The 27,268-nt window shown below is 50.1% G+C and overlaps 1 protein-coding gene across 2 annotated transcripts in view; it reads left to right on the top strand.

Moving 5' to 3' along the window:
* Positions 1 to 1,591: 1,591 nt before the first annotated feature.
* Positions 1,592 to 27,268, top strand: part of ANP32A (acidic nuclear phosphoprotein 32 family member A) — a 38,961-nt gene continuing 13,284 nt past the window's right edge. The window contains exon 1 of one of the 2 annotated variants that reach the window (XM_045530616.1): positions 1,592 to 1,813. In XM_045530616.1, the coding sequence (XP_045386572.1) occupies positions 1,760 to 1,813 (54 nt within the window). In that variant the 5' untranslated portion in view covers positions 1,592 to 1,759. Of the gene's footprint in view, positions 1,814 to 12,999; positions 13,274 to 27,268 lie in introns of those variants that run through there. The other variant, XM_045530622.1, reaches the window with a different exon arrangement.

Here is a 27,268-nt window from a genome sequence, read left to right as displayed (position 1 = left end):
AATGCTTACTTGCAGCACTTTACGTTTGCAATTTATCAAGCTGCAATATTAAAGTTACTGGCTTCTTCCCCAGTGTAAGCATTCTATATGTGTTTTATTTACATTCTATTACTTTTTAATTCCTCCTAAACTTTACGTTTAAGAATGAAACTGTATTGGTGCTATGCAACAATATTTTAAATTTGCAACATACATACTGATTTATATCTCCCTTGAACCCACGTCTCTGAAAAATAAACACAATGTATCCAAAAAGAAAAAAACTACCTTGGGGTATGTGGGTTAAGAGTTTAGACATGTAGAAATAGACACTGAAATACAGTTGTGTGGAAAGGTAAAGATGTATCTGTCCTTGTTGACGACCACCCCCGTGGTCTATTAACAGCCATAGGAAGCCAATTTAGAGCCATAAGAAGTTGGTAAACCAGTGGGAATCAGGGCTTTAAGGTCTCTTAAAACTTAATGTGATTCAAAAATACCCAAAACAAGCAAACCGAAAAACCTGGAGAAAGTGCTCCACTTAGAGCTTCCTTGGCAACCCAAATCGAACCAAATGACTCAGATGGACGATTAGAATAAACTGTGCGCCGTTCTTTTTCACTAGGTCTATAAAGCCCATAAATTATGTTTGGTCCAGAAAACCAGGAGTTATTAGGACCCTCCTTTTCCACTTTTTAATATTCTATATATCCAGCAACAGTTCTTAATCCATGGTCTTCATTCATTTATCGCCTAAACAAGATCCTCGGTGCCTCCTGGTGATCACTTCTTCCCAGCTGACCTTATATGACAGCAAAATGAAATGCCTCTTCGTGGGGAGGGTCGAGACCGCGCAGTAACTCATCCAAAGGTGGAAGCATCTTGCTTTTATTTACTTATTTATTCGAGGGGCGGCGATAGCAGCGGCCTGACTTGGACGAGGCGGGAGGGGAAGGGGCGTGCTGGCTATGAGCCGCAACCGGGGGGCTGGAGGCCGCGGCGGAGATGGTGGTGGGCTACACTCCTACAACTCGACCTGCCGGACCCAGAATATGACGAGGCTCTCCCCCGCACTGCACCCTTGACCCCTCCCCCTCTTTCCAGGCCTTTCATCGGCCTGCCCGCCCGGCAGCCCGCGGGCTCCAGACCTCACGCCACTCGCCTCCTACCGCAACCCCGCTGTGCGGAGCGGGCAGGCCCCGGTGGGCCCGGCGAAGCCCTCGGCCCGGCGGGGACCCCGAACCGACCCCTGCGGCCGCGCCCCTCCCCCTCGCATAACGCACCTGCGGCCCCGCCCCCGGCCGAACGCAGAGGCGGCGGCGGGCTGGCGAGGCCAGGCTGCTTGGCCCTCGAGGCACAGTCACCTTCCCTTCCCCCGCCATTCCGCCCACCCCCCTCACTCAGCCACCGAGCTGCCGCCGCGCTCCTCAGCCGCCCCGAAATCTAAAGGGGTCCGTCTCCGGCACCACAACCAAATGGCTGAGCCTCCCTGGCCGGCTGCGCAGTCCATCTATTGGTCCCTTCCCCCCCGCCGCCGCCACCATTGGCTGTTGCCCGGAGACCCTCGGCGGCGATTGGCTCAAGCTGCTGCCGCTCGTCCGCGGGCCGCAGATCCCGCCTCCACGGTGATCAGGTTAGTGTGCGCCGCGGGTGCTGGGGGCTCGAGAACCGAGCGGAGCTGGTTGAGCCTTCAAAGTCCTAAAACGCGCGGCCGTGGGTTCGGGGTTTATTGATTGAATTCCGCCGGCGCGGGAGCCTCTGCAGAGAGCGAGCGCGAGAGATGGAGATGGACAAACGGATTCATTTAGAGCTGCGGAACAGGACGCCCTCTGATGTGAGCATTTGCCAAAAATATCTCTGTCGGTCCATTCTCCTACTTTGTGTGTGTGTGCGTTGGGGGGAGGCACTTTTTTTTGAGGGGGGTCGCCCAGGAGGTGCGGGTTTGGAGGTCGGACTGCAAATGAATTGCAGGGCTGGGGGGTTGCAATGCCATCCGAGCCTGTTCCGGCTTTCGCCGCCGCTGCCCTTGGTGTGTGACTACCTGTGCGTGTGCCCCGCGTGTGCGAGTGTGGGTGCGAGAGTGTGCGTGCGAGTGTGCACCCATCGGGGCCAGCGGGCGCACGCGTTTGGGTCGGAGAGAACGAGGCAAATAACCCTTGGAGCTCGCTGCTCCCGTGACTCCGTCTGGGGGGAAGATTAACGAGGGAGGAGGAGGAGAGGGGCTGCCTCCTGGATTTAACAACAAAAAAGGGGGTTTATATTTTATAAATGTATCCCCCTTCCCGCCCCCCTCCTGCGCCTCCCCCCTCCCTTTCTCTCGCTCGCTCGCACACACAATAAGTTTTGGGCTTCGCGAGTCCGGTTTAGTTTCTGATAAATGTGGGCCGAGGCCCCCGGGGAGAGCGCATGGGGAGGGGGCTGCCGCGGAGTTGGGAAGGGCTCGAGTTTAAAGTGCGTCTTCATTTCTTTGCAGTGATGAGGCGAGAGACGGGGGAGCCATATTTGTAACTTTGTAGTGTTCGTGAACGCGCCCTTTCTCTCCCTCCCTCCCTTTCTCTGCCTCCCTGCCTCTCCTCCTCTCTCTCCCTCACTCTTTCCACCCCACCTTCGGGCCAGATGCTGATGTTTCTTCCTTTCCTTCGAAGGGAGGATAAATTAGAAGGAGGGGGAGGGATTTTCGAACGTGCAAAGGCACAGATAATCCCCGTGCCTCCCCACCTCGAGCGATCGCTAGTGCAAGTTGCCCGAAGGCTACGTCCCGGTCCCCCTCGCCCCGGCTCCCTCCAGCCTCGCTAAGATGCCAGCCGTCGGGCCTTGGCGCCCCCGGCTCGAACCCCTGGCCCGTCGTTCTCAGGGGTGGGCTCCCCGGCAGCCATTCGGCGCCCGGTTGATAAACGGGCACGGGAAACTTTGTCAGGACGCGAGCTGCCCAGAGCCGGTGCCCGTGGTGGGTACTGGCTGGGTCCGCGCTTATGCGGGCACGGCAAACACGCAGCTCCGCGATGGGAGTTTGCCTTCGCCGCCGTTATTGATTGGGCAGCGGCGGGAGACGGCCGGAGGAAACTTGCACGGGTGGAAATTGGGGGGCTCGGGCGAAAGCCCAACCCGAGGAGGGGGAAGGTGAGGTGGGTGACTGGAACGCTCCTTTTTATTTCTGTCTCGCTCTCGCTTCCAAACATGAGTGTTTTATGCGAGTTGGCGGCTTAGCGGTGGAGACCCTGGGTCTGGGGCGGAGACGCCGGCCAACTCCCCACTCGGCCCCTCCGGGGTGACCGGGGGCGAGCGGACACCCCCAGCCTCCGTGGCTGGGGTTCTACAGAGTTGGGGATTTGGGCAGCACTCTGCTCTGACCTGTCGCCCCTCCAGCCCGTTAAACCCGAATCCCTGGCGAAGGCAGGCCTTGCTTCCTCTTTCCCTAGTTCCTCCCCCAAACCTGAGTGAGACTTTTGAAAACAAGATCCTTTTTGTCTCCCCCTTCCCATCATAACGCAGCTGTGGACTGTAGACGTGCGAGTGCCTTATGGCGCGCAGGGCGGGGAGAGGGGTGGCCGCCGGAGGGGAGGGGTGCCGCCGGAGAGGCTGGAGTTTCCGCGAACAATTTGCGGGCGCTTTTGCTTTCCCCGGCGGGTTTCGTCGGGGCTTGGACCCGGAGCCGGACCATTTGGGGGCTGGGTGTGGTGGTGGGGGAGGGGGCCGGAGCACGGTCTTCCCGCGTACTTTCCGGAAGCCCCCTGTGCGGAGGGGGAAGGGCGCCAAGTAGGGGCCGGGGTTGCGGCTGCCAGCTGTGGAGGCGAGGTTCGCCCAGCAAACCCGGTCAACGCTGCTGGCCAACTAGGAGCGAGATCGAAAGCGGGTCGAACCGGCTCTTTAAACTTCCCCGAGTGTGTGTGCTGGGGGAGGGGCGCGCGGCGCGCCGAACTGGGAGCGATTTCTCACGCTTCGCCCCCTCGCCTCCGAGTCTCCCGGCCCACACGCCTGCCCCCTGCCTTGAGGCGGGGTGGGGCGCGGGTGGCGGAGGAGGGGGCACTTTCTGCACATTTGGGGGGGGAGGGGAGAAAGCTAGCGAAAGAGGGACAAAAGGGGTGGGGGAGGAGGAACTGTATTTTTTAAAAAACGTTCTTAAGACAAATAGCTCCGGGAGAGCGCCCCCTGCGCCCCTCCCCGCCGCGCTTCCCCGGACCCCCACAAACCCACCTTCAGAACCTCTCCCAACTCGGATCCGGGGGCTGGTGGCCACGCCGCGACGCCGAAATAGGACGAGCAGCCATGTTTCCCGGGTCTCTCGCAGCCCGCCCCGCCCCTCCCCCACGGCGGGGCCGGCGCGGCGCGCGGGGCTCGGAATGCGGGCTCCGGGCTCCATGCGGCGCGGGGCGCGGGCGGGCGGCGGGGGCGCCTTTCGCGCCGGCCGGGGCGCGGCGCCGCCGGGCGGGCCTCTTGCTTTCCCGAGCTGGTTTCGAGCTCCAGGTGTTTTATTTGTTATTACGATTTTGAACAACTAGGCTCGCCTGGGGCTGGGCCCGAAGGGCGCCGTGGCGTTATTGGGGGGCGGGGGCAGCCGCCGAGGCCCTTGCGCGCCTGTGGCACGACTGCCGGGCGCCGGGCTGCCATTTTGTCACCGTGGCTGTTGTCGCTGTGGGGGGCGGGGGGAGTGGAGTCTTGCGCCATCGCCCCGACGGCCTCCGGCGCGGAGGCGGCTGGGGGAGCCGGCTCCGGGGACCCCCAGTTGTGCTCTGGCCCCCGATGGGGGTTTTCACCCCCCGCCAGCGGCCTGAGGCTTTGCTGGCGCGTCAGGGCGGCTGTTGCTCTGGGAGGACGACGATCCTCTTTGCAAGTCCCCCCCCCCCATCGCGCTCCCTACCTCCCCCGCCCTTCTCTCGGGTATCTCGCTGTTCCTCCTGCAGGCGTTCTAGACGTAGTTAAATGTGGCCTTAAGGACTAACCGTTCGCTGTGGTGTTTGCTCCTTCGGCGGAAGTGATAGGGTGAGGGGAAAATTAAACAAGAGGTTTCTTTTGGCTGGGGGAGGGGGTCGCACACGCGACTCCAGTGGCCCTGACTGAAGCCAAGGACAGCAGCCTCTTACCCGGGAGGGAAGAGTTGTCGTTGTGTTGGGGAAACGCCCTCCTGGGCTGGGCTCTCCGGGAAGGTAGGTCGAGCTCCGCGTTTCAGGTGGGTGTTGCAGCGCCCTGCGAGGTAGAGAAGCCCCTCTCGCTCTTTTCCTGCCCTTTCCGCTTTTATTTTTGCCTGGGGGAAGGCAGCTACAATAGTAAATATGATCCTAAGCCAAAAGGAGAGGTAATAAAGTTTGCTTTTGAAAAAAGTAAACCGTCTTCCTCTGGCTATTGACTTAAGAGCCAGAAAATTTGTCGTGTTGCGTTCTCCGATGCTGCCGTCTCTCTCTCTGGGACTTTTAAAAAGCCGATATAGGTGCTGGTTAAGCACCTCACTGGTTGAACTCTGGTGTCCACATAGAGACTAACTTTCATGGCAGTGTCCAGCAAAGGCTGCCTTGGAAGCCAGCTTTTACTTGACCTTTGGAATACATCGCATGATGTTTTCCAGGCTGACTTACTGCCTAATTGGGTTCAAGTGGCATGATATTAACTTCTGTTTATGCAAACCAACCAGGAATTCACAGGCAGAAAATTGAGCATGAGTTCTGTATAGTCACGGTCAGTTGAGTTCTGTTACTGGGTGCTGCTGCTGCTGATGGTAGTTTTGAGTCTGGGGGCTCCAGGGGGAAGCTGGGCTCAGGGACTACACAGATGTGGATTTGAATTCCCCTTGCCACTAGGAGGTAGGATGATTTGTTTAACCTACCCTTGTGACCTTGGGCAGATTAATTTAACCTACCTTTTTGAAGCTTGGTTTCCTCACTTGTAAAATGGGAACGAACAATAATCCCATTTAATCAGTAAGTAGCAATAAAACTGGTTTGATCCTGGCCCTCAGTAGGTGCTCAGTATGTGATAGTGTTATTCTCAGGGAGATACGCTGCAAGGCAGATACACTGCAAGGCATGACTTTGAGCTTCTCCCGGGTTTAGAATAACAACAACAACAATATTAACTAATGCTTACATGGCATCCATGCTGTGCCTGGCACATTTCTAAGTGGATTATACATATCAATTAATTTAGTCCCCACAACAGCACTATGAAGTAGGTACTATTATTTTCGTATACCAAGTAAGGAAATTGAGGCACAGACGGTTATCACATGACTCATGAGTGGCAGAACCAGGATTCAGTCTCAGACAGCCAATCTGCCTACTCAGCCTCTACACTCTACTGCCTCCCTTGAAGCACCTTTTTTTGTAAGACAACGTGGAGAAGAGCTTTTTCTTCTCCAACTTTGGAGTGGTGCCACCTTATGAAGGGAGTGAGTTTCCTGTTAATTGAAGGGATTGTAATAAAGACCTGGGTAGTCTCTGGTTGAAGATGGTGGGGTGTGGTTTAGGACCAGAGGCACTGTGGATTGCCATTTTAAGGGGAAAGCCGTACATTGAATTTGGTTTGGCACATCACCTCTGGTTAGGCTGAAATGAATCTGGCCTTTTAGGTGCTGGAGGACACATTTTGGGTAATGAGAAGACAAGCAGGAGCCACTCTTATGTAGTCTGCATCTATAGCCCAAAAACTGAACAAAATTGGCATGTCCTAGTATTTGGGACATAGCGTACTACTAACGTCTCGTGGATCATCTCACTTAATCATCCCAACAACCCCTTAAGGGTTGTGCAATATCTCTATTGTGAGGATGAATTACCTAAGGTTTGGAGAGGTCAAACAACTGGCAGGCAGCAGAGCTGGGTTCTACTGTAAAATCAGAGGCCCCTTTGGTGGACAGTAGGAACTTTGAGGATTGTGTAGTCCACTGGGGCCCTAACGTAGCCCATTACCAGAATTGCCTGGGGAGCATGTAAAATGCAAATTCCTAGGTTCTGCCCCTGGACATAGGTTTACCACTGGGGTTGTCAAACTGCATCTGAGCTGCCTGGTTTTTTACAGCCCATGAGTTAAGAATAATTTGTATATATAAACATTGCAATCAATTTGATTATATGGAACAATAACTTTGAATCCCAATTAAGTGAAATGTTATCCCCTCCAAAAGAATTCTACTTGTCTCACTAGCAGACCTGCATTGCAAAAAAGAAATTGTACTCAATATATTTTGAATTTTATCAATAAAAGAATTGTGAAAATGTCTTTTTTTCTCTCTTTTTTTTTTTCCCTGAGACATTGTCTAGCTCTGTCACCCTGGCTAGAGTGCAGTGGTGTCATGGTGGCTCGCTGCAACCTCAAACTCCTGGGCTCCAGTGATCTTTCTGCCTCAGCCTCCCAAGTAGCAGGGACTATAGGCATGGGCCATGATGCCCAGCTAATTTTTCTATTTTTTTAGTAGAGACAGTGTCTCCCTCTTGCCCATGCTGGTCTTGAACTCCTGAGCTCAAGCAATCCTCCCACCCAGAGTGCTGGGATTATAGGTGTGAGCCACCGGGCCCAGCCTCTTTTCTCTCTTGTTACAAAAGTGCCTATGTAGTGTTCTCAGTTTTGCTTCTTGGTAAAGTTTACTATCTGGCCCCTTTACAGAACAAGTTTGCTAATGTTTGGTTTAGTGGATTGGAGGCAGGGCCCCTGGGCTCTGGTGTTTTGTTTAAGCAAACCATGTATTAGCGTGTGGTCTTCCCAAGTCCTACTGTGTATGTGCCCTTTAACTAATTGGCACCTAGTGGAAACCAGCCTTAATCTAAGAACCTCCATAGGAAGAGAAATTGTCATTTGTTACCCATCTAGTATTGAGCACTCCTCTTTTCTAGAGAAGTTCTGTATAGCCACCTGAAATTCTTTTATGTTGTATACTCAGAATATTTCAAAAAATTTTTGTGTATCTTTTAGTTATGTGGTTACTCTTAAATTCTAGATGTCTTCTCAGAGGTAGAGGGAAGGAGCTTTGAACTATAATGGTTTGAGCTTTGAGGCCTACATAAGGTGGGACAGCTGTGTACCTAGTAGCTAACATCAGACTCTCAGGGCACAGATCACTGAAAACTGCAGATAATCCTGGAATCTCTAGCTTCAGCCTGCTGCTCTTACTTAGTGCATATTTCCTGGGGAATGAACCAGCAACAAAGTATCTTTGAGTTTCAGGGTCCTATTTTTCCCTCTAGACTCTTGTGCCTGAGCTAATGAGTGGAAGGAATGTTATAAGATTGGCCAGGCTGAGGAGATAAATTCGAGGGGACAAATCCTAGTCCCCATAATGGCAGCCTGTGCTATGACAACAAACTACAAACCCAGCCTCTCGAGGTGACTTACTCTAGACTTAAACAGTCTGCCATACTTCTTTGTAATATTAGGGCTGGCCATCCCAGAGCTTCAGTCCAAATTAATTACACCACATTGAAATAAAAACTTTGGAGCTGTGGTGAGCCTTTACAGAGACTGTGTAGGATCCTCTTCAGATGTCCCCTTACCATTGTGCCTGCCCTCTCTACCTTGGTGCAGTCACTTAGGAAAGGAGCAGAGAGCTTGTTTCTGAGTAGAGACTGGGCCCTGGTGGAATGAACTTGGCCCAATTGTCTGGCCTGAATTCTGACTTGGTTTAAGAGAAGGCTCATTATTCTGATGTCCAGAGGGGGTGCTCCCTTAGAGATGTTTGCTGCCGCCTCCCCCAACCCCTATTTTGGCCTGTCCATCCCCTGCTTTAGCTGGTTCTCTAGTCTCCTAGGATCTGCCCTGCCCCCCAACACCGTTGCCTTCCTCCCACAAACAAGTAGAGAAACATGGACCTGATTCTGAATCTCGTATCACATTGAAATAGAATTATATGACAAATGATGAATACCCAACAATGATGTCTTCATTAAAGAGATGGAGTCTGGCAGGGATGGCGATTTGTGAAGGCATCTGTTATTCAGAACTTCTCATTTAATAAAACTTGTCGAAACTGGATGAGCAAAGCACCCACAGCCCTGAGCCACCTTCCCAGACATGGCAGCAGCCTCCTTGTAGGTCTATTTGTCCTGATGACACTTGTTAATACAAAGTCTGTAAATAAGATGAATTGTCTTTATTCTACCACGTCAAGCTCTGTCCTGGGTTTCCTGGGCCACACCCCACAATCCCCTTGTTTTCCCTCGGATTTATTTTGGATTTATTTTGTTTTAGCACCACAGCTGCCCCCTGCATTCATTGGTGTACTGGTTTCCTTTACCAAAACCGGCTCCAGGCAGCAGATCTAAAAGATTGGCTTACTACTCTACTGTTATTTACTCTAATGTGGATTAAAGTCAGTGCTGTTTTTCCCAGAGGTATTTACCTTTGGAGATTCCGGTTTGGTGAGGAAATTGCCAGAGAACTATTAAAGACTTGGATGCTGTCCTCAGCTTTGCTGTTAACCATGTTGGACAAGTTGTTTGGCCTTTTTGGGCCTCTGTTTTCTCCACTCTAAAATGGGAGTGTTGAATTGGATCAGTGGCTTTCAAACTGTTTGATTCCAATTGTAAGAAATATGTTTTACACCCCTACTCAGTATGTACATACATTGGTACGTTATGCAAAAAAACTGACAACTTGCTCCCTTACTACATGTAAAACACTTTATTAAATATTCATTAAAAAGAAAGCTAGCTGGTTTTGACCCATAAATTGATTTCATTACTTGTTAATGTTTGAAAGACATTAAAAGGTGGGTATTAAGTTACCTTCATACCCAGATACTTAGCCGTTTGGTTTGGGGGGGTTGAGAAGATGCCTTTTGTAGCTTTGTGAAGTCTTCACTGAGGGTCAATTGTGATTTCTCCTGTTTTAAACCAGTGCAGCTCATGGGCTCAAGCTACACTCCTTCTGTCCAGCTCTTTCTCACTCTAAACCTTTGCACAGCATAAGGAGTCATTAGCCTAGCTTCCTACCCCAAACAGGTGCCTTATAAGCTTCCTGGCTGTGCCACTGGCCCTCCGCCAACTGTGCTCCCCTACCCCTTCTCTGTGCCCTCATGGCCCACAGCCCTTATCCTTCTGTGTGCAGCACATGGAGAGGCGGTGGAGGGGTTGGTTGCCTGGGGCACCCACACTCCAACACTGAGAAGAGGAGAAGGGGCCCGGAGTCTCCCACCTAGACCACCTGAGGGTGTGTCCTGCCTTCCACCTTCCAGCCGTGCATGTCCCTTCACCTCACAGAGCTTTCCCTTTTGGTCTCTGTGACATGAGGTTGTACTAGTACCTACCGCACGCACGTTAGCTGTTGTTGCCATTGTGGTCTGCTCTGCTACAACACCATAGCTAGCATTCACTGAAAAAGAGCAAACTTACCAGTAGACACATTATGTGAAAAGGTAACATTTCTTTCCATGGGAAAAGAGGTTTAGAAGCTGGAGATTCACACTTGTTGGAAGTTATTTTTCCCTACAAGCAATTTCAATAGTAAATGTGGTGTTTCTAGATTTGGGAATAGCTATAACATCTAAACATGGAGCAGCCCCAGCACTGGGTTCTAGGTAGTTTCTACTGAGGGCAATTGTCATGACTCGTCCCTCTCCTGGGCAACTGCTTTTCTCACTGTCCTCAGCAGCTGTTTCAGACCTCCACTCCTCAAACTGCTGCCCATTGACCTTCCACCCTTTCCCTCCCAGCTGCGAGGTCCTCCTCACAGAGAAAATTGAAACCTGGTTTCCTAAGCAATTCCTCAACCAGGCTCACCTAAATTCCTTCCCAGCTCAGAGGCCCTTTGGGTCTTTTCCACTCCTCCCTGCAGTTCCTCTCTCCTCCTGGGCACCTGGCTGCTCCTCTCGTGTGGACTCTTCTCGAATTCAGGGTGCTTCTCCCCTCCTAAAGCAAACTGAAAGGCTCCCTTGCCTGAGCGTGTATCCACTGTACTGTACCTACTGCCCATCTCTCTCTTCTTACACTCTAACTTCCTGAATTTCTGTGACCATCTCTGTTCCCTCACCCCTCTCACTCCTCAGCCGTCTTCGGTCTAGTTTGTTTCCTAAATAGTGCGGAGAATCCCAAAAGCCTTTATTTCTTCCCTTGCATGGCACCTCAGCAGCAGTGCCCAGCATCCTTGACCTTCGTGAACTATGCCCCCCCTTGGCTCTCCCTGGCTCTGGTATATCTCCTCTGGCTCTGGTCACTCCTCAGTTTCTGGTGTCCTTTTGCTCTCCTGTGTGCAGCCGTGAAATATTGACTCAGTCAAGCCTGGGCCCTGGGCCCTCTTATTCCGTATTTCCTGCCTGTGAAATCTCATCCTCACTGACAGCTGCAGGTGCATTGTGCTGCCTGGGATTTGACTTTTACCTCTTAGCTAAGCTCCAGACCCGCCTGATATCTTCACCTGGGTATTCTAACAGCATCTTGCTCTCAAGTCCAAAGAGAGCCCGTGACCTATGTACCCTGCTCTGCCGACCACCCACACACACACACTCGTGATCCTCTTTCCATCCATCACAAGTCTTGTCGATTTAAAATAGCCTCTGTCGCTTGCCAGCTGATCTCCTGCATCCTGGTCTGGTCCTCTGGAAGCCATGCTTCCAACTTCAGCCAGGATGGTCTTATCAAAACACAGATGTAATCATGTCACACCATACCTAGAATTCACCATTGTTCTTAGTCCAAAATCCTCAATAAGACCGACAGCGTCCTGCGTGGTGTAGCCACTGCTGACCTTTTCCTCTCTTCTGCCCTTTGTCCCCCTTCTCTCTGCTCTGGCCTCATCAGCTGGCTCTCATTCCCTCAAACCTGCTCCATGCTATGACTGCCACCGTCACCTGGTTAGCATCTAATCATCTTTACTGTCTCCTTCATCCTCCTTCCTCAGGTTTAGGTCTGGTTCTTTTGTTATAAAACTCTTAAAGAACTTCTTTAAAGCGCTTCAGTTTGTAATTAGACATTCCAGATTATGAGTATTTAATTAGTATCTGTCCTCCTGCATAGCGGATGCACTGCATATTTTAAGGGACCTGCTTTTGCTCACCATTGTGTATCCTCAAAGCTCAGCACTGTGCTTGGCACATGATAACCATTCTAGAAATACTGATAGAGTGAAGGAATGCGGTACTTACATCTTCTTGTCACTTTCATCACCCACTGTCTGATAAACCGAGCATGAAGCCGCTGAAACACAGATTCTCCCCCAACCCCCACCTCCGCCCCAGGTTGGTGTGAGTTCCTGATTCACTTGCCTCTGGGTAGGTGATGTACATACACTTTCTCAGCTCAGTGGTCTTCCCATTTTTCTGACTTTTGCATCCCTTGTCAGTAAAAATTTGAACGAGTCCCAGTATGTCTACCTTGTAGTTATGGATTATTCACATATACTGCATATAAATATTTATATTATAAAATGTAATGCCAAAAATATAAATTAAAAAGGATAAGTTAAAAAATGCTGAGTCCTAATATTTTTTTCCTGCATCCCATTGGATAGTCTTCGGCAGACTTATACCACTGCTCTAATTAGTTGCTTGTTTTATTTTTAATTCAGTTACAAAAGGTCATGCTGTAAAAGAAATGCCCGTACCTTGCCAAATACTATTTCCTTATTAAGATCTTCCCAGCCCAGGTGTTTGATGAGTAGGGGTGGGGAAATTCACAGCCCCCCTTGGATAAACTGGCTTGCCTGAGATCCCCAGCGAATCAAGGCTCTGTTGCCACATACCAGCTTGGTTAGGCTGTGTATACAGATCCACCAAAGTCCCCTCCAGTCATCCCTGAGGTCCCACAGAGGCAAACCCCTGGGTTCTCCCTGCAAATATCCTGAGAAATCAAGAAGTGGCTATGGTGAGAGGATTCCATCAGCCATAGACTTGGGGCCAGTGGGTGCGTGGGTGGCTTTCTCCTGCTTATCTTCAGGCTGGGAACAAGTGAGGCAGGATCTGCTGCTGCAGGCTGGAAGAGCAGGGATGGGGGGTGCACAGTGAAGCTTAGAAGAGAGGCCTGCTGTGTTTCTGGGTGAGACTTCAGCAAAGTTGTGCTGGAACTCTCGGCAGCCAGCAGTGTCCAGGTATGGCTTTCTGGATTTGCTGCCTCCTGCAGAAGTCATGAGAACAGTGCACGTGTGCATGTGTGGGGGTGGTAGGGTGTAGGCAAGGACCTGTAACCGTAAATTTAGAGGGATTGCCTTCAGATTTCATCAGAAACCGAGGATCTAGGGGAGAGACTCATCTCCACTTTACATAACCAACTCTCCCTTCAGCCACAGCTTCACGAGCAAGCCCGAGTGGTGTGACTGGGAAGGGAGGGTGAGGGGAGCCCGCTTTCCTGACATGGCCTGTGTGCCCAGCATCCAGAATGAGGTGGGGAGTTGTGCAAATACCGCTTAAGTATTTGTGTAGCAAACTTTATTTCTTGAATTCCGTCCTTGTGTCCTGGGCGGGGAGGCGTGGGGGACGTGGTTACAGAGAGTGGCGTTGCCTAGTTCCTGCGTTGGGGTTGGGCTTGGGGTGGTGGAGCACACCACACAGGAGGGAAGGAGGCGCGTGGTCGGGAAAGGAGATCTCAACGCCTGCTGTGGGTCAGAACCACCGGGAGGAGGCTCTGAAGAAATTCCCAGGCTCTGCCCCAGCTACTGAATCAGTCTCCCAGGGTGGTGCCCTCTCCATGTATTTTTAGAAGGCTCTGTAGGGGACTCTAAAGCACAGTTGGGAACCACCCCATCGGGGCAGGGTGCAGAGCTTCCCAGCAGGGAGGAAGAAATAACTAAATGGAAACCAGAGGAGAACAGAGCAAGGCAAACAGGAAAAAGGAAAGGAGGACGAGGGATTTAACCTGCTGGGGTGCAGGGATCCACTCTGGCCTGTCCCCACAATGCCCCTCCACCCTGGGGAATTCCCACACACCCACGGTCTGTTCATCACCCTTGTCACTTTTTGTTTACGTGTATCTTGTGTGGCTGCTACTGGGAGTGTCGAGTGGGACTTATTTATCAAGACTGGACTTGGCCCATCCTTCATCTCCAGAGGATGGGGAGGCCAGTGGACGTTTTGTAAGAGGGAGGACGCCCCCAGCCCAGGCAATCAGGTGCAGTGCCTGAGGACTGCAGGTTGAGGGGCTTGGCAGGTCCCCTCTTTGAGACTGGGTTGCCACATCTGTAAAATGGTAAGTAACAGTAATGTTAATACCTGCTTTGCAGGGGTTGTTGTCAGAACTGAGAGAAATGTGGTTTGTCCAGGCGTGTGTTGTAGACAGACCCTGAAGGTTAGACTTTAACGCCCAGGCTTGAATGAGCTGTTTGGACAAGGGGCGGTGGGGGTGGAGCCAGCCCTCCGAATAAGGCCCTTGCTCAGTGTCTGAGATGGTGTGCGGTGGAAGCAGTTCTTGGACCTGGAGCTGCTGAAGCAGGGGGTGCCCAGGAGAAGGACAGAGCTCCCCCCTCCAGTTTTTTATGGAGGTGGGACTGGAGGGTTACGAGCCAAACTGCTCGTGTCCCCTGCCCCAGGGGCTCCCTTCAGGTGGGGGCTCTTCTCCTGGCTTTGTCCTTCTGTGACGTCAGCCCCTCTTGCCTCTGGACTCCCCTCCTGGCTGCAGAACTCTGGATCAGGCTCTCCTAGTCCTTTATCTTTCATTCGGACAGCTCCTGAGAAGGCCCCCTTCTCCAGGAAGTCCTCCTTGATTCACTGGAGCAAAGGGAGCAAATTGTGTCCACCCAGGTGACATAAAGGTAAAAGTCTTCCTTCCAGGTCACACAGCAGCATTCTCCTCTGGGATAATTCCAGTGGCACTTTCTTGGGTGTGCGTTTGTGACTCCTCTCTTTGTTGGTCCCCCTGCCGGAGGGCAGCATTGAGAGTTTGAAGCCAGCATGACCCCTGCAGCTGGGACAGAGGAAAGCTCCATGATGATGGCAGATGTGGCTCTGCAGCCTGCCCCTGGCTGCCTGTGGGAATGGTCTGTGTGTTTTGGCCCAGGGGCTTGTTCCATATGGAGGGCCAGGAACTGGCCATCACAGCCACCCGGGCATTCCTTCCACTTTTGCACGTCTCCCCTTCCCTGTGGAGACTTGGGTGTACCCTGGAGGTGGCCTTGGAAGACTGGCAGGCATGTACTTCGTAAAGCTCCCAGCTGTCTCTGGTGGGCCTGATGAAGCCTGTCTGCAGAGCTTGGCCTGCAGCCATAGTGAGCGGTTCCGCTCCTTCTAGCCCCCATCTAGTTTGCAGCTCTGTTGCACACATGCCTCTGTGTGTCTTGGTCAAGAGTACTGGTGTGTCTGTACGTTTAGGTGTGGTCTGTGAATCTGGGGAGGCTTCTAGAGAGAGCCCTCCAGGGCCGCTGTTTGGGGTGGGGGTGGCAGGAGCTGAAATGCAGTGCTGGCTGCCCTCTTAATGCCAAAAGGGTACTTGGTTTAGGCAGTTGGCCTCTGTGGGAGCCTTCTGCCAGTTCCAGTGGCCAGTGTGTGGCCATTGTCAGGAGCAACTGCAGGGCAAGGTCAGATGTGGAAGTGAGAATGTGTGAGTTTGAGGGGTGGCCGTAGTAGACTCCAGCGAGGTGTGGATCTTGGTCCGAGAGGTGCCCACTCTTCCAGAAATCAGACTTGTATCAGGCAAATGACTTGTTAGCCCCAGGAGGCTTATTATGGCCACACATGTCCCTGATGGTGAGCAGCATTGGCCGGCTACTGTCTGACGTTAATCAGGGAAATGGGGTGGTTCCTGCAAATAGGAAATATTGCAGAAGGGGTACATGGCTTACCCAGAGTTGCCCAGATGGTAAAGGGTGGTACAGCATTGGAATCCCCGTGTTTCTTGTTGACCCCTAGGCTTGTCTAACTCATTCATTCCTTCATTCACTCCACACACATTGAGGAATGCTTGCTGTATACTGGGCGCTCTGTTCTAGGCATTCTAGCTACAGCAGTGAGCTAGACAAACATATAACCTATGCTGCCCACATGGGGCTTCCAAGCCACGGGGGGAGAGGTCAGTAGTGACATCAGACAAAGGCATGGCAGCTGGTGTGGTAAGTGCCACGAAGACACATAAAGCTGTGTTAAAGGGGATGGGTGGTCCAGGAAGGCCTCCCTGAGGAGCTGGCATTTGAGCAGACACATCAAGTGACCTACACTGGACTTCGGACCCCATGAGCTGGAACTGTGGCATATCTGATCTAGAAGTACCTTACAAGTCATCTTCCCCATAAGCAAGGTAAGGCCCAACAAGGTTAAGGTGCAAACTCATGCAGTGATTAGTAGGAAAGATGAAATGATACGAAAGAGGGACACAGTGTAGCAGCTGGCCAGTGCTCTGCTCACATCAACTGCAGGCACTGGCCCTCTGCCTTTTCATCCTGGAGTGTGTTTTACTATCCTCAAGACTCACACTTAGAGAGATTTGGACTAACAGATTGCATTTATTAACAATAATAGATTTATCTTCTCATTTATGGCTTGGTGTGGGAGGGGGTAGAAAATTTAAACGCATCTGTAACTACCGATCAGTCCTCCAGGCAAGGCAAGGGCTGACTACCTGAAGCTGGTCTTTTCCTGCCCAGGCAGAGATGCTGCTCAATTTTGGTAACCACAGGCTCTTGCTGTCTATCAGAATGGGATTTCCATTGGTCTTTCTGAAATAGCAGTGTTTCTTTTCTTTCCCTTTTTTTTTTTTTTAAATTGAAAATAGAGATGGGTCCCACTCTTGCTCAGGCTGGTCTCGAACTCCTGAGCTCAAGCAATCCTCGTACCTCGGCCTCCCAGAGTGCTAGGATTACAGGTGTGAGCCCCTGCAATACCAGTATTCTATCTTGGAGAGGAGCCCAAGATAGAATTTTGGATTCCATCTGGACCTTTCAGACTCTCTCATCCTGGTTTGGGGGTCCAGGTGCTTTTTGTGTGGGCTGGGAATAATCCCAGTCCCTACTGATGCCTCTGACCAAAGATAGTGAAACAGGACTCAGAGGGCCCCCAGGGGATGGGGGAGAGAAGCCCCCAGTTAAGTCAGTGGTCACAAATACGGTGGCTGGCCACCCACCTCTCCCAAGGACCAGGATGAGCCATAATTGGCTGATAGTTTTCATCTAGAAGCAGGCATCTTGCATAAATTTGAAAGGAGATACTGGTTGAAGTAAGACTTTGCTGATTAACCTGTTAGGAAAACAGCCCCCTGGCCTCCCAGTATTATGGGGGCTGGATAATTCATGCCTAGTGTTCTCCTTTGAGCTTCTAAAAGGAAGACACTAGATTTTCATCTTTATACTAAACAGTGAGGAAAACATAATATCTTTTATATGTGTTTTGTTTGTTTTTACCTGTTGAGTACCTATGTGCCAGACACTGTATTTACTCTTCTTTGATCTATACAGAAATGCTGCAAGCTGATTGGGATTATTCCCACACTAACAGATGAGGGAACTGAGGCTCAGAAAGGTTAATAACTAGCCCAAGGTGCAAAGCCACTTCATCTAACCTGGAATCTCAGCTTTGACCTCCTGCCCCCTCCGAGCTACTTTGGGATAGCATGGAAATACTCTAGACCACTGACTGCCATTGCTTTCTCTTCTCTATCATAAAATCTCCTGCCTTCGTGTTCCTGGGAAAGCATAACAGATAATGCCACAATTTCTGATTTTTTTAAATGTTTTCTTATGAAATAGAGCACATAAAAGTAAGCCAAATAAATGTGAGCTTTAATGATTTTTCTCCTTATATTTTTCCCATTTAAATGATTATTTTACACTTTCAGTGATATCCCAGTAAAATCAACTTCCCATGCGCCTGCCCATGCCTCTCTGTGCCAGGGCCTTAGGAAACGTGTCTGGGTTTTCCCTTATGACTCTGACATATGCCAAACGCGAGGGCTTGTGCACATGGCTGAGAAGCACCCAGGGTGCCTCAGACATACTGAGGAGGGGCTGGAAAGTGGGAGAAGGGCAAATGGTTCTTTAATAAAAAGCAGGCTAAGACATAATTAGGGACTTAGGTGCTGCTTCAGAAAATAAGTGGCAGTATGTTCCAGACTCTTGTAAGAAAACAGTATTGCTCGTTGTGGAGTGGGCATGACAATGCTATGCCTTTTGCCTGGAATGCCTCGCTGCCCTTGCCTTCACCAAGACTCCTCTGGGGCAAGAGGAGGTGTACCCCTTATTGAGTACCCACGGCGAGCCTTGCATGGGATTTGCTTGCCAGTTATTTGGCAAGCATTGCCTTTTTGATCCATTAGAACACCCCTGAGGTGTAGGTGTAGACACCCATTTCCAGACAGGGATACTGGCCCAGAAAGGTCAGATGGTTTCTGAGGCACTGAATTACCCCTATATGTTATAATGGTCCCTTTTGCTTGTCCCTCCAGACTGGATACTCTGAGGACAGAAGGCAAGAATACCTTTATGATTGTATCCCCAATGCCTGGTGTGTCTTCAGTATGCCTGGTGTTGTGCCTGGCATTTGGAAGGTTCTAAGTAGCATTTATCGAATGAAAGGAGGTTAACTTGTACACATAGGAAGATGGTGGTGAGCCTATTAGATTGTAGGACTGCACGGCTCTGACTGCTACCCTGTAGGTCAGAAGCAGGATCTGATTCCAGCTCTTTCATCAATAAGCTGGGTGGATGCAAATGACATGTGCAAGCTTATCTATATCACAAAATTATTTTTTATAGCAAAAGATGGGAAGCAACCCAAACACTCATCATCAAGGGACTGTTAAGAAAAATGATGGCACATTCACACAATGGAAAATAGTTGAAAATAAGTGTACTCTGTTACACGAACTCTATGAAAAAAAGGCAGAGCAAAGATTTAGTATAATATGCTAGTTTTTAGTAGTAAAAGGGAGAAAAATAAGATCCCGAATTTGTGTATGTGTAAACACTCTGGAGGGATGCTTAGTGGGTAGGGTAGTTAACCCAGCAGACGAGAGAGGATGGGAGGGAGAATTGTGTATCTTCTTATACTTTTTGGTTTTGCAACCACAAGAGTGGATATGTTAGCCAAAAAATTGAAAAGGAAAAAATCAAAGAAGTGACCTTGCACCAGCTATTCACTTACCTGGGCTTCAGTCTCCACATCCGTAGAGTGAGGCAGCTGAACTCGAGCAAGGCTTCTTAATCTGCACTGGAATGTTGTGGATATTGTGTATTGCTCCGGCTCTCAAGGGCTTTCCCAGGAGGCCCTGACTTGTGCCAGGGTAGTCCTCGGTCCCTTCTGTTGGCGGCCTGGCCTGGCCCAAAAGGCCTAGGTGGCACAGAGAACATGGAGCCTTCCCTGGAGTAGTCAGGACTTATTCCTGTCTCCACTTCTGGAAGTTTATCTCGTGAACACACTGCCCTGATGTGACTCAGTTGGTTCTTCCCCTAAAGCGAAGGATTACGGTGAAGAGAAACTGTTCTGGAGCATTCTGGGAAAGTGCTGCAGTTTAATAGGAAGAAGAAATGGCAGAACATTTTCCCTGGGTTATTTTTAATGCTTTTCAAGTTCAGCAAACAGTTATTGAGAGCTAAGTGCAAGGCAGTGTGGGGGAATCAGTTGCATAACACCTTGTCTGCTCTCTGGGGTGTGAGGTCTTGGGTAAGAAACGTGCTCATAAAATTAGCCACAGGGACCTCTAGGACAGTGTGACTTTTCAAGCACTTTCATGCCCATTATCTCATTGGGTCCCGAGGAGACGTGGGATTGGTAGGGATTCTTCTTGCCATTTTATAGATGGAGAAACTGAGTCTCAGTGAAGTCTTGCCCAAAGCCACACAGTTGCTAAGTAGTAAAGCCTGGAACCAAATCTGATTACTTCTCCTGTGTCTGAACACTTGTGATCAAAACATTTTCCCGTAGGCTATTTCCCAGGGGTGTAGATCAGGCTCATTTCTACCTGTGCTTCCCACTCAGGGTCTTCGCCCTGGCCGTCCTTCTGCCTGGAAGGCTTTTCACAGTTCACTTGGCTTCAAGTCTCTGCTGAAAGCACTTTCTAAAGTAGTGTCCCTTGTCACTATTGCTTTTCTCTCCTTTTTCCCTTTGTAGCACTAATATACATTATATACAGATGTGTACATTTATTGGTTTATTATCTGGCTCCCCAGCTAAAATGTAAACCCATGAGGGCAGGCACTTACTTTTGTTTACAGCTGTATCTCTAACACCTAGCATGGTGCCTGGCATGGCATTCAGTAGTGAAGATTGTTGAATGAGTAAACCGGGCCTGTAACCTAAGCAAGTAATGCTTCTTTAAGAGGAAAGAATCAAATCATAGCATTTTAGGAGGTGAAAAGACTCAGCTCTCTTTGCAGGGCTTCATCATACAATATTATTAATTCATTTAATGATCATCCAGCACTGTTTATGTGTGAAACTCTTTGCGGATGGTCACTTAGCAGTCTCTGGCTCATAGGCTTACTGGGACAGGGAGCTCACAAGTTTTCGAGCATCCCATTCTTTTGTGGGACAGCTGTAATGATCTAAAGACCGTCTTATGTTTTACACCGGGTGGCAGACTGCCTCTTTGTAATTACCTGCATGCTGTGGAGCAACACAGAATAGATGCACAGGACACTCCTTCAAATACCTGGAGAGAGAGAGCAGTCACAGGCTCCCCTCCCTCCAGCCTAAACATCGCTAGTTCCTGCAGTTGTTCTTCCAGTGTGCCAGTTTTCAGATGCCTTCTCACCCTGAAGTTTGTTCAAGTTTTGGACCTCAAGGTCTGGTCCTGTCGGTGCAGAATGTTTTGGGACCCTGACCAGGGAACCCATTCCACTTGTTTTTCAGCACAACCTTGGATGGCCTTGTCTGTGTTGGCCACCATGCCAGAGGCCTCCTTTGTGAGCTTCTGATGAAAACTGTTAGGTTCCTTTTTACATTCTCTAGTCGTCTAGTCCCTCCCTGACTCTTTGGAGGCTTTTGTTTTTGGTTTTGTTTTTGTTTAGCATTTTGAGATTAAAGCAGCTGTAGACCTGTATAATAATTAGCTCAACCTGTATTTCTTAAAAAAACATTAAGTGTAGGTAAAGTTCTATTACCATAACCCAGGTGAAGAGTATAGAACATTGGCAGTTAAGCAAAACCTTCCAAGCCTGTGGCTTTCTCCTTTCTTCCCTTTTTTGTCTCTGTCTCTCCTCTCCCCTTCCTCCCAACAGCCCCTCACCTCCCCATTGGTTCCTTGCTCTCCCTCATTCCATTGCTATTATTTATCCCTCCTCCAGTTAGTAGAAATGTGGAGCTAACATTTACATCTGGCATTTCTTGCACTTTCATCACCAATATTTTCACTATACACATGTAATTTACAGACTTAGGCAAGTTGCACATTTCACACTTTTCTAAGGAAGAAAGAACCGAGATTAAATTGCTTCTTATGTGTGTAACCCTTGGCTAATTTGTTTTGTGGCCTTGGGTAGAAAAAACTTGAGTCCCCAGCCTTAGGTTCTTCTGCATGATTGGTTCCCATTTCTGCCCAAATCAGCGCTTTCCCATTGGTGGTTGGACACCAGGCTTCAGTGCCGAAGGCGGCGTTCACTCTGCTGCTGTCGATGCTGATGCTGCTGTCATTTTGGGTAGAGGTGGCAGGGAAGGAGGCCACGGTCGAGGTTTTGTCTCGGAGGCCATTTAGCCTTCCCTGCCTCTTCTGTACCTCCAGCCCTTTTGGGGTGTGTGTGGAGGCTGAGGCTGGGTTCGGGCCTGGGCTCTTTTCTGACAGCTATTTTTATTTTCTGCCTTTGTTTCTGCTTGCTTCAAGGAGTTCACTATAGACAGGCCGGTGACTTTGGGGTGTGGGCCCTAAGTTAGAGTCTTAAGAATGGCCTGTGATTTGATTCCACAATAGGCTAACTGTGTGACCTTCAGTGAGTGAGTCACTGGGTTGGTTTCCACCCAGCTTCATCAATTGCTGGGGAAGCTGGATTGGATATAGTGGTTCCCCAAGGGTGGCATTGATAGGGTCCTTTAGTTCTTTGAAGCATTTTTAAAGAACCAACTGGAAATGGGGTAGGTGGTCACACCAAGACTGTGGGAAGCATCTCAGCCTATAAGTTTGAATGGCATGGTGTTGTCTTAGGGGGGTTATGCTGGGAACTAGAATAGACAGAAGCTTTCACTTTTCAGCTCATGGATCTCTGAGTAGTAAAACTGGGGAAATGAATTAACTTTTGTTTTGCAGACAATTCTTCCACTCTGGGTCCACTGGGAGTTGGTAGCAGTCAAAGTGCACACTAGACCCCAAGGCAGAGACTCCAGGCTGTGCCCCAGAGACTCCGATGGGATTTCATCAGTAGACAGCTCCTGCAATCTACAAGTGATCTCAGCCCAGCTGGGCTTAAATCTCCCAATCTGATTTCAGGAGCCACAATCAACTGAATCAGTCAGCTGGGACAGTTGATTTGCCTAAGAGTGGTTTTAGTGGGGTGCTTTGCCTCAGAAAGTGACTGGAAACCAGGTTATTCTTCAGAGCCGTTGCCCACCCTCACCCTGACCCTCCTGTAGGCTGAGTTTGACCCCTCAGCAAGCATTTGCTGAAAGCCAGCCCCTCTGGGCAAGGTGCCTAGGGTACTCGGTATTTGGGGGAGAGACAGGAGGAAGAAACACTGGCCATTCAGCATCTCTCAGAGGGCCCTGGTGGAAGGAGCAGGTTCCCTGGGAGGGATAGAAGGGGTAGAATACTTATTGTCTATGAGGGGAAGCACTTTGGAAACTGACGTGCAGCACCAGGTGGGGTCTCCATTTTGCAGCACATCAGGGAGGCTAGCAGAGGGGTGAGGTGGGGACAGACTGGCTTGGAGGAGGCACAGGGTGTCCGCCAGACAGCACTGATGGGTGGGGGCCTGGGGATCTTACTCAGAATTTGCACTTGATCCCCATGGCCATTAAAGGATTTTGGACATGGGAGTAATGAGACATGATGTGATGTGTGCAAAGCAGGTTTTTAGGGACATTGATCAGGATTCACCCCCTTTGCACTCTAGGCCTTCCTCCTCGGTCTCTTCAGGGCTTTTCTGTTGCTCGAGTACAGTGCTGTGGCTCTTTAATAAGATCATCGAGAGCAGCTGTAGTTTTTATTGTGAATCACAGAATTGATGAGCTGGGAATGGCACCCCCTGAGTTGAGGTGCTGGGTCCTTGCCCCAGCCCCCAGAGGAGACTGGAGGCCCCCTGATGACCTGTGAGATGACAGATATCAGGTGGGATGATGCCAGGCTCCCACATTTGCAACCCAGCACCCAGGGCCTCTGGGGACTGTTTTTGTGATCCTGGTGTGTGGTTTTCTTAAAATTTGCATGTATATATGTATTTATTAGTTATTGATATATTATATATATATATTGGGTGTATTGATGTGTTTTAAGAGACTAGAGGATTGATTTTCCCATTTCACTCATTACCTGGGATAATTGCTGTGTGTCCCAGAGTCCTTGCATCCCTCAGTGATGAGTCCTGGGCCCCTCAGCCCATGAAATCACCCACCTCCTTTGGGGAACAGTGACTGAGTTTGGTTGTGAAGTGGACACTCATAGGCTCACAAAATGTTGGAGATAGAAGGGACTTTCTTTCTGTACTCAGGAAACCGGCAGAAACCTAGAGAGTGGCAGTGACTTCCCCAGGGTACACAGCAAGTTGATGGCAAAGTGAGACCAGAGCCCAGGTCTTCGGAGTGCCTGGCAGCATCCTTTGCCTGCACCGCAGTGCTTGTCCCCTTTCCTTCTCTTCCCTGGTTACGATTCAGACACCACCTGCGTGGACTAGCATGTTCGTTGGATTCTACTTCCAATTCCTGCCTCTTTCGGTCTTCTGGCACTCACTGAAGGTAGGAAGGGAGCAGCTATTTGGAAGATGGAGCTTGTGAGGTTTTCACTTGATCATGTCACTTGCCAGTTCCAAAGCCCTCATCTCCATTTCCCCATTCCTTCCTCCTGACCCCCAGCAAAGTCAGATCCAAGGCCCCTCCTTCTCCAGACCCCAAAACAGTTCCTGATGCCCTGCAAACACTTTTCCTACACATGCTCTTAAATCAGGCAGGACTAGATTAGGGGCTGGGCAATCAGGGAAGGCTTCCTGCAGGAGGTAGAACCAACAGGTCCTTGACAGACTCTTGGAGTAGAATCTAGACTGGCTGGAAGGTAGGAATGAGGTTTGTAGGGATGAAAACAAAGGCGCAACATCAGGGAGTGGCCCATCAAGGATTCACCTGCTAAAAAGGCCATTTGGCAAGCCAAAAGCCGGGGTCCTACCCCCACCACAGGCATTTAGGGTACTGCCTTGAGTCTGTCTTTCTGGCTGGAGGAAGCGTCTGCAATGGAACCTGCTCCTCTGCTTTGGTGAAGCGGAAACCAAGTCCTCCTCACACCTGCAGGAGGAGAGAGGAAGCCGGTTCCAGGCGGTACAGGAGCAAGTCACAGGGTTTATGTTAATGCGGGCTTCCCCCTCCCACCCCCGCCCGCCAGCGGCTTAGCCTATGAGCTGGGGCCTGGCGGACAGCTTAATTACTGCTGCAGCTTGCCTCAGCTTGCGTTCCTTGGCTCCCTAAAATAATAAGGTTGGCGTCACCGACTTCCCTGGGCCATGTGCTCCATGCTTGCCTTCAGAGCTCTATTGTAGGAAACAACAAAAAAATCAGACAGATGCTTTTTTCTTGGGGAGATTTTTTTTGTTTGTTTTTAAAGTAACGTGGGACCCTGCCCTAGTTAAGATTTTAAAAGATCTTTGAGGCCTGGCACCGTGGCTCACGCCTGTAATCCTAACACTCTGGGAGGCCAGGGCAGGAGGACCCCTTGAGGCCAGCCTGAGTAAGAGTGAGACCCTGTCTCTACCAAAAAAACAGAAAAATTAGCCAGTGTGATGACACATGCCTGTAGTCCCAGCTGCTTGGGAGGCTGACACAGGAGGATCTCTTGAGCCCAGCAGTTTGAGGTTGCTGTGAGCTATATGATGGAGGCCAGTGCACTCCAGCCTGGCGACAGAGCGAGACTGTCTCAAGAAAAAAAAAAGATCTTTGAGAGGTGTGCAGACCTGAGTGTTAGCTACTATTGAGGCTGTGAAATTGCCTCCTCTTAGTTGAAACTCGAAAGCTATGTGGATGATCTGTTAATTCCACAGTCTTCCGCTGGGATTGTGATTTCTGATCCAGGGTAGTGACGTTTTTTAAGTAATAGAAAAAAGTAATTGTGAGGGTAAGATTTGTTTCAGTTGTGTGTGCCTGTGCACACACACAAAATGTGTACATTGAGCCAAGGTGTAAAATGTAGAAAGCCACTGGCCATAGAAGATCTTTAAGGCCCTTCTAGTATCTTTATGTGTCTAACTTTTCTCCCAGAGCTTTGGCTTCTCCCCCATGGAACTTGACTAATTTTTGGGTGGTAGGGGGGCAGATTTTGCCACACTTGCTATTAAGCAAAACTATAGATTTTATGGTTAAAACAAGAAAATCACAAGCATTCATCACCCCAGTCTAAAACCTTGGTGTCTCAAACAGTTTGGCCTTCTAGCTGAAATGGGATCTGCGATAGGGGATGGCCCATTTAAAAGCTGACCTATTTAAAACCCATGAGCACCAAAAACCACGGGGTCAATTTGATTTGAGTCTTCTCTTCTGTGCAAAGACTGGAACCTGAAAACTAAATTGGTTAGGGACTGACAAGGTTGGAACCAAAGCTACAAGTATTTATTGAATTCTTGCTCAGTGAAGGAAAAGAAAATCAAGGCTCGAGGTTGGTGTAAAAAACAAAACAAGGTATAGGTATGAAATCCAGAGGGGCATGTTTTGAGCATACCGTTTTTGGTTCTCCAGCGGGTTAAGAGGGCCTGTATTTTCCATCAGGAACCCACAGGCAGCTTAGGTGACTCAGATCTGCTACCCTGCATGTTGTTCTCATTCTTGTACCTTGACTGGACTCGACAGTAAAGATGGCTGTGGATAAAGGGGAAGGCAAGTGGTTTTTTCCAAGCTGAGGACACTCTGAGTACATTCTTATTTAACCTGACTCTAGGTGATGGGTATTATAGTCACTAGAGGAAACAGAAGCGCTGAGAGGTGAGATGGGCTCGTAGGGACAACAGTTGAACCCAAGCCAGGTGTCTGACTCCAGAGCCTGCCTTCTGTCCACCGTTCCACAGTGCCTCGGGAAACACTGGGGAAATAAAGAGCACTTCTCACTCTGAGATTCCTTCTCTCTGGGCCTGTCCTTCAGAGGGTTCTGTTCTAGGCCCAGGCTGTCCCTTTTAATCAGGGCCAGCTTCACAGGCATGTGACCTGTGCAACATGTACTTGGTTTACTGTGCTGTTGTCACTGTCTTGGAATTCTTAATAGATTTTGAGCAAGGTGACCCACATTTTTCTTTTTATACTGGACCGTGTGAGTTAAATGGCCACTCCTGGCTTTGGTACAGTGCATCCCCTTTCTTGGTCGTTCCCTGGGTCCCTCTTGTCTGCCTTCATTGCGCCTGTTCTGTCTGGAGGCATTTGAAGAATGCACTCTGTCCCAACCTCAGTCCTGCTACCTGGCACGCTGGGCAGGAGTTGTTTACTGGCTGTTGTCTCCTCCCCACCGGCTACCGCATCTCTTACTGGCAAGGCCCCCAACCTTGGCTCACCATCTCTTCTGTGTCCCCTCAGCCAACAATGTCGCAGGAGTGCCCTGCCTAGAGAGGGCTGGAGACCCTTGTGCAGTGCACTGTCGGGTCAGCAGGAGTGTGCGCAGCCGGCCTGCCTCTCAGGGGCTTAGGCTTGTCTGAGGGGCACAAGACACCCTTTAAAACACATTGCTGTTTATAAAAGGTAGGGTTCTTTCAGATTTATTCGTGAAAGTGTAAGAGCTCGACTCACTTCTTCACTTCCAGCACCTAGTGTTGTGCCTGGCACAATAAACAGGACATTTGTTAAGCAGTTGCTCTGGTGTCCGCTCCCTGCTAGGCTGATTATGGAGAAGGACAGTCCCTGACCTCTAGGAGGATCGGATGCTTAATACACGATTAAATGATTCATGCAGCAGCTGCCCTTGGTGCCCCGGGATGCACAGAGCTGGGTTGGGTGGCTTCCTGGGGAGGGGGCTTGAGCTAGATTTGTAGAGAGGTGGGGAGTGCTGAGGTTGGAGGGAGGGAGAAGGAGCTTGTAAGAATGGAGAGTCCTGGAGGTCATGTTTGGGAACTTGAATTTTTCCCAAGGCAGTGGGAAGCCAGGGATGTTTTCTGGGCTCAAGTTTATACTTCATAGGTTAAACAGATACCATCATCCCCTTTCTACAGAGGCAGGAGCCTGAGGCCCAGGGCTAGAGCCAGGAACATTCGGCTCCCAGGTCAAGGCCTGTCCCCTGTGGTCCCGGCGGCCTCCTGACCACTTCCAGCAAGGTCACAGAGACGCAGTTTGGAGGCTAAAGCAGGCTTAATGTGACTT

Source organism: Lemur catta, chromosome 1 (genome assembly GCF_020740605.2).
Source record: "Lemur catta isolate mLemCat1 chromosome 1, mLemCat1.pri, whole genome shotgun sequence".
Classification (NCBI taxonomy): domain Eukaryota; kingdom Metazoa; phylum Chordata; class Mammalia; order Primates; family Lemuridae; genus Lemur; species Lemur catta.
The sequence above is the reverse complement of the archived record's forward strand: the minus strand, read 5'-3'. Positions and strand labels throughout refer to the sequence as shown.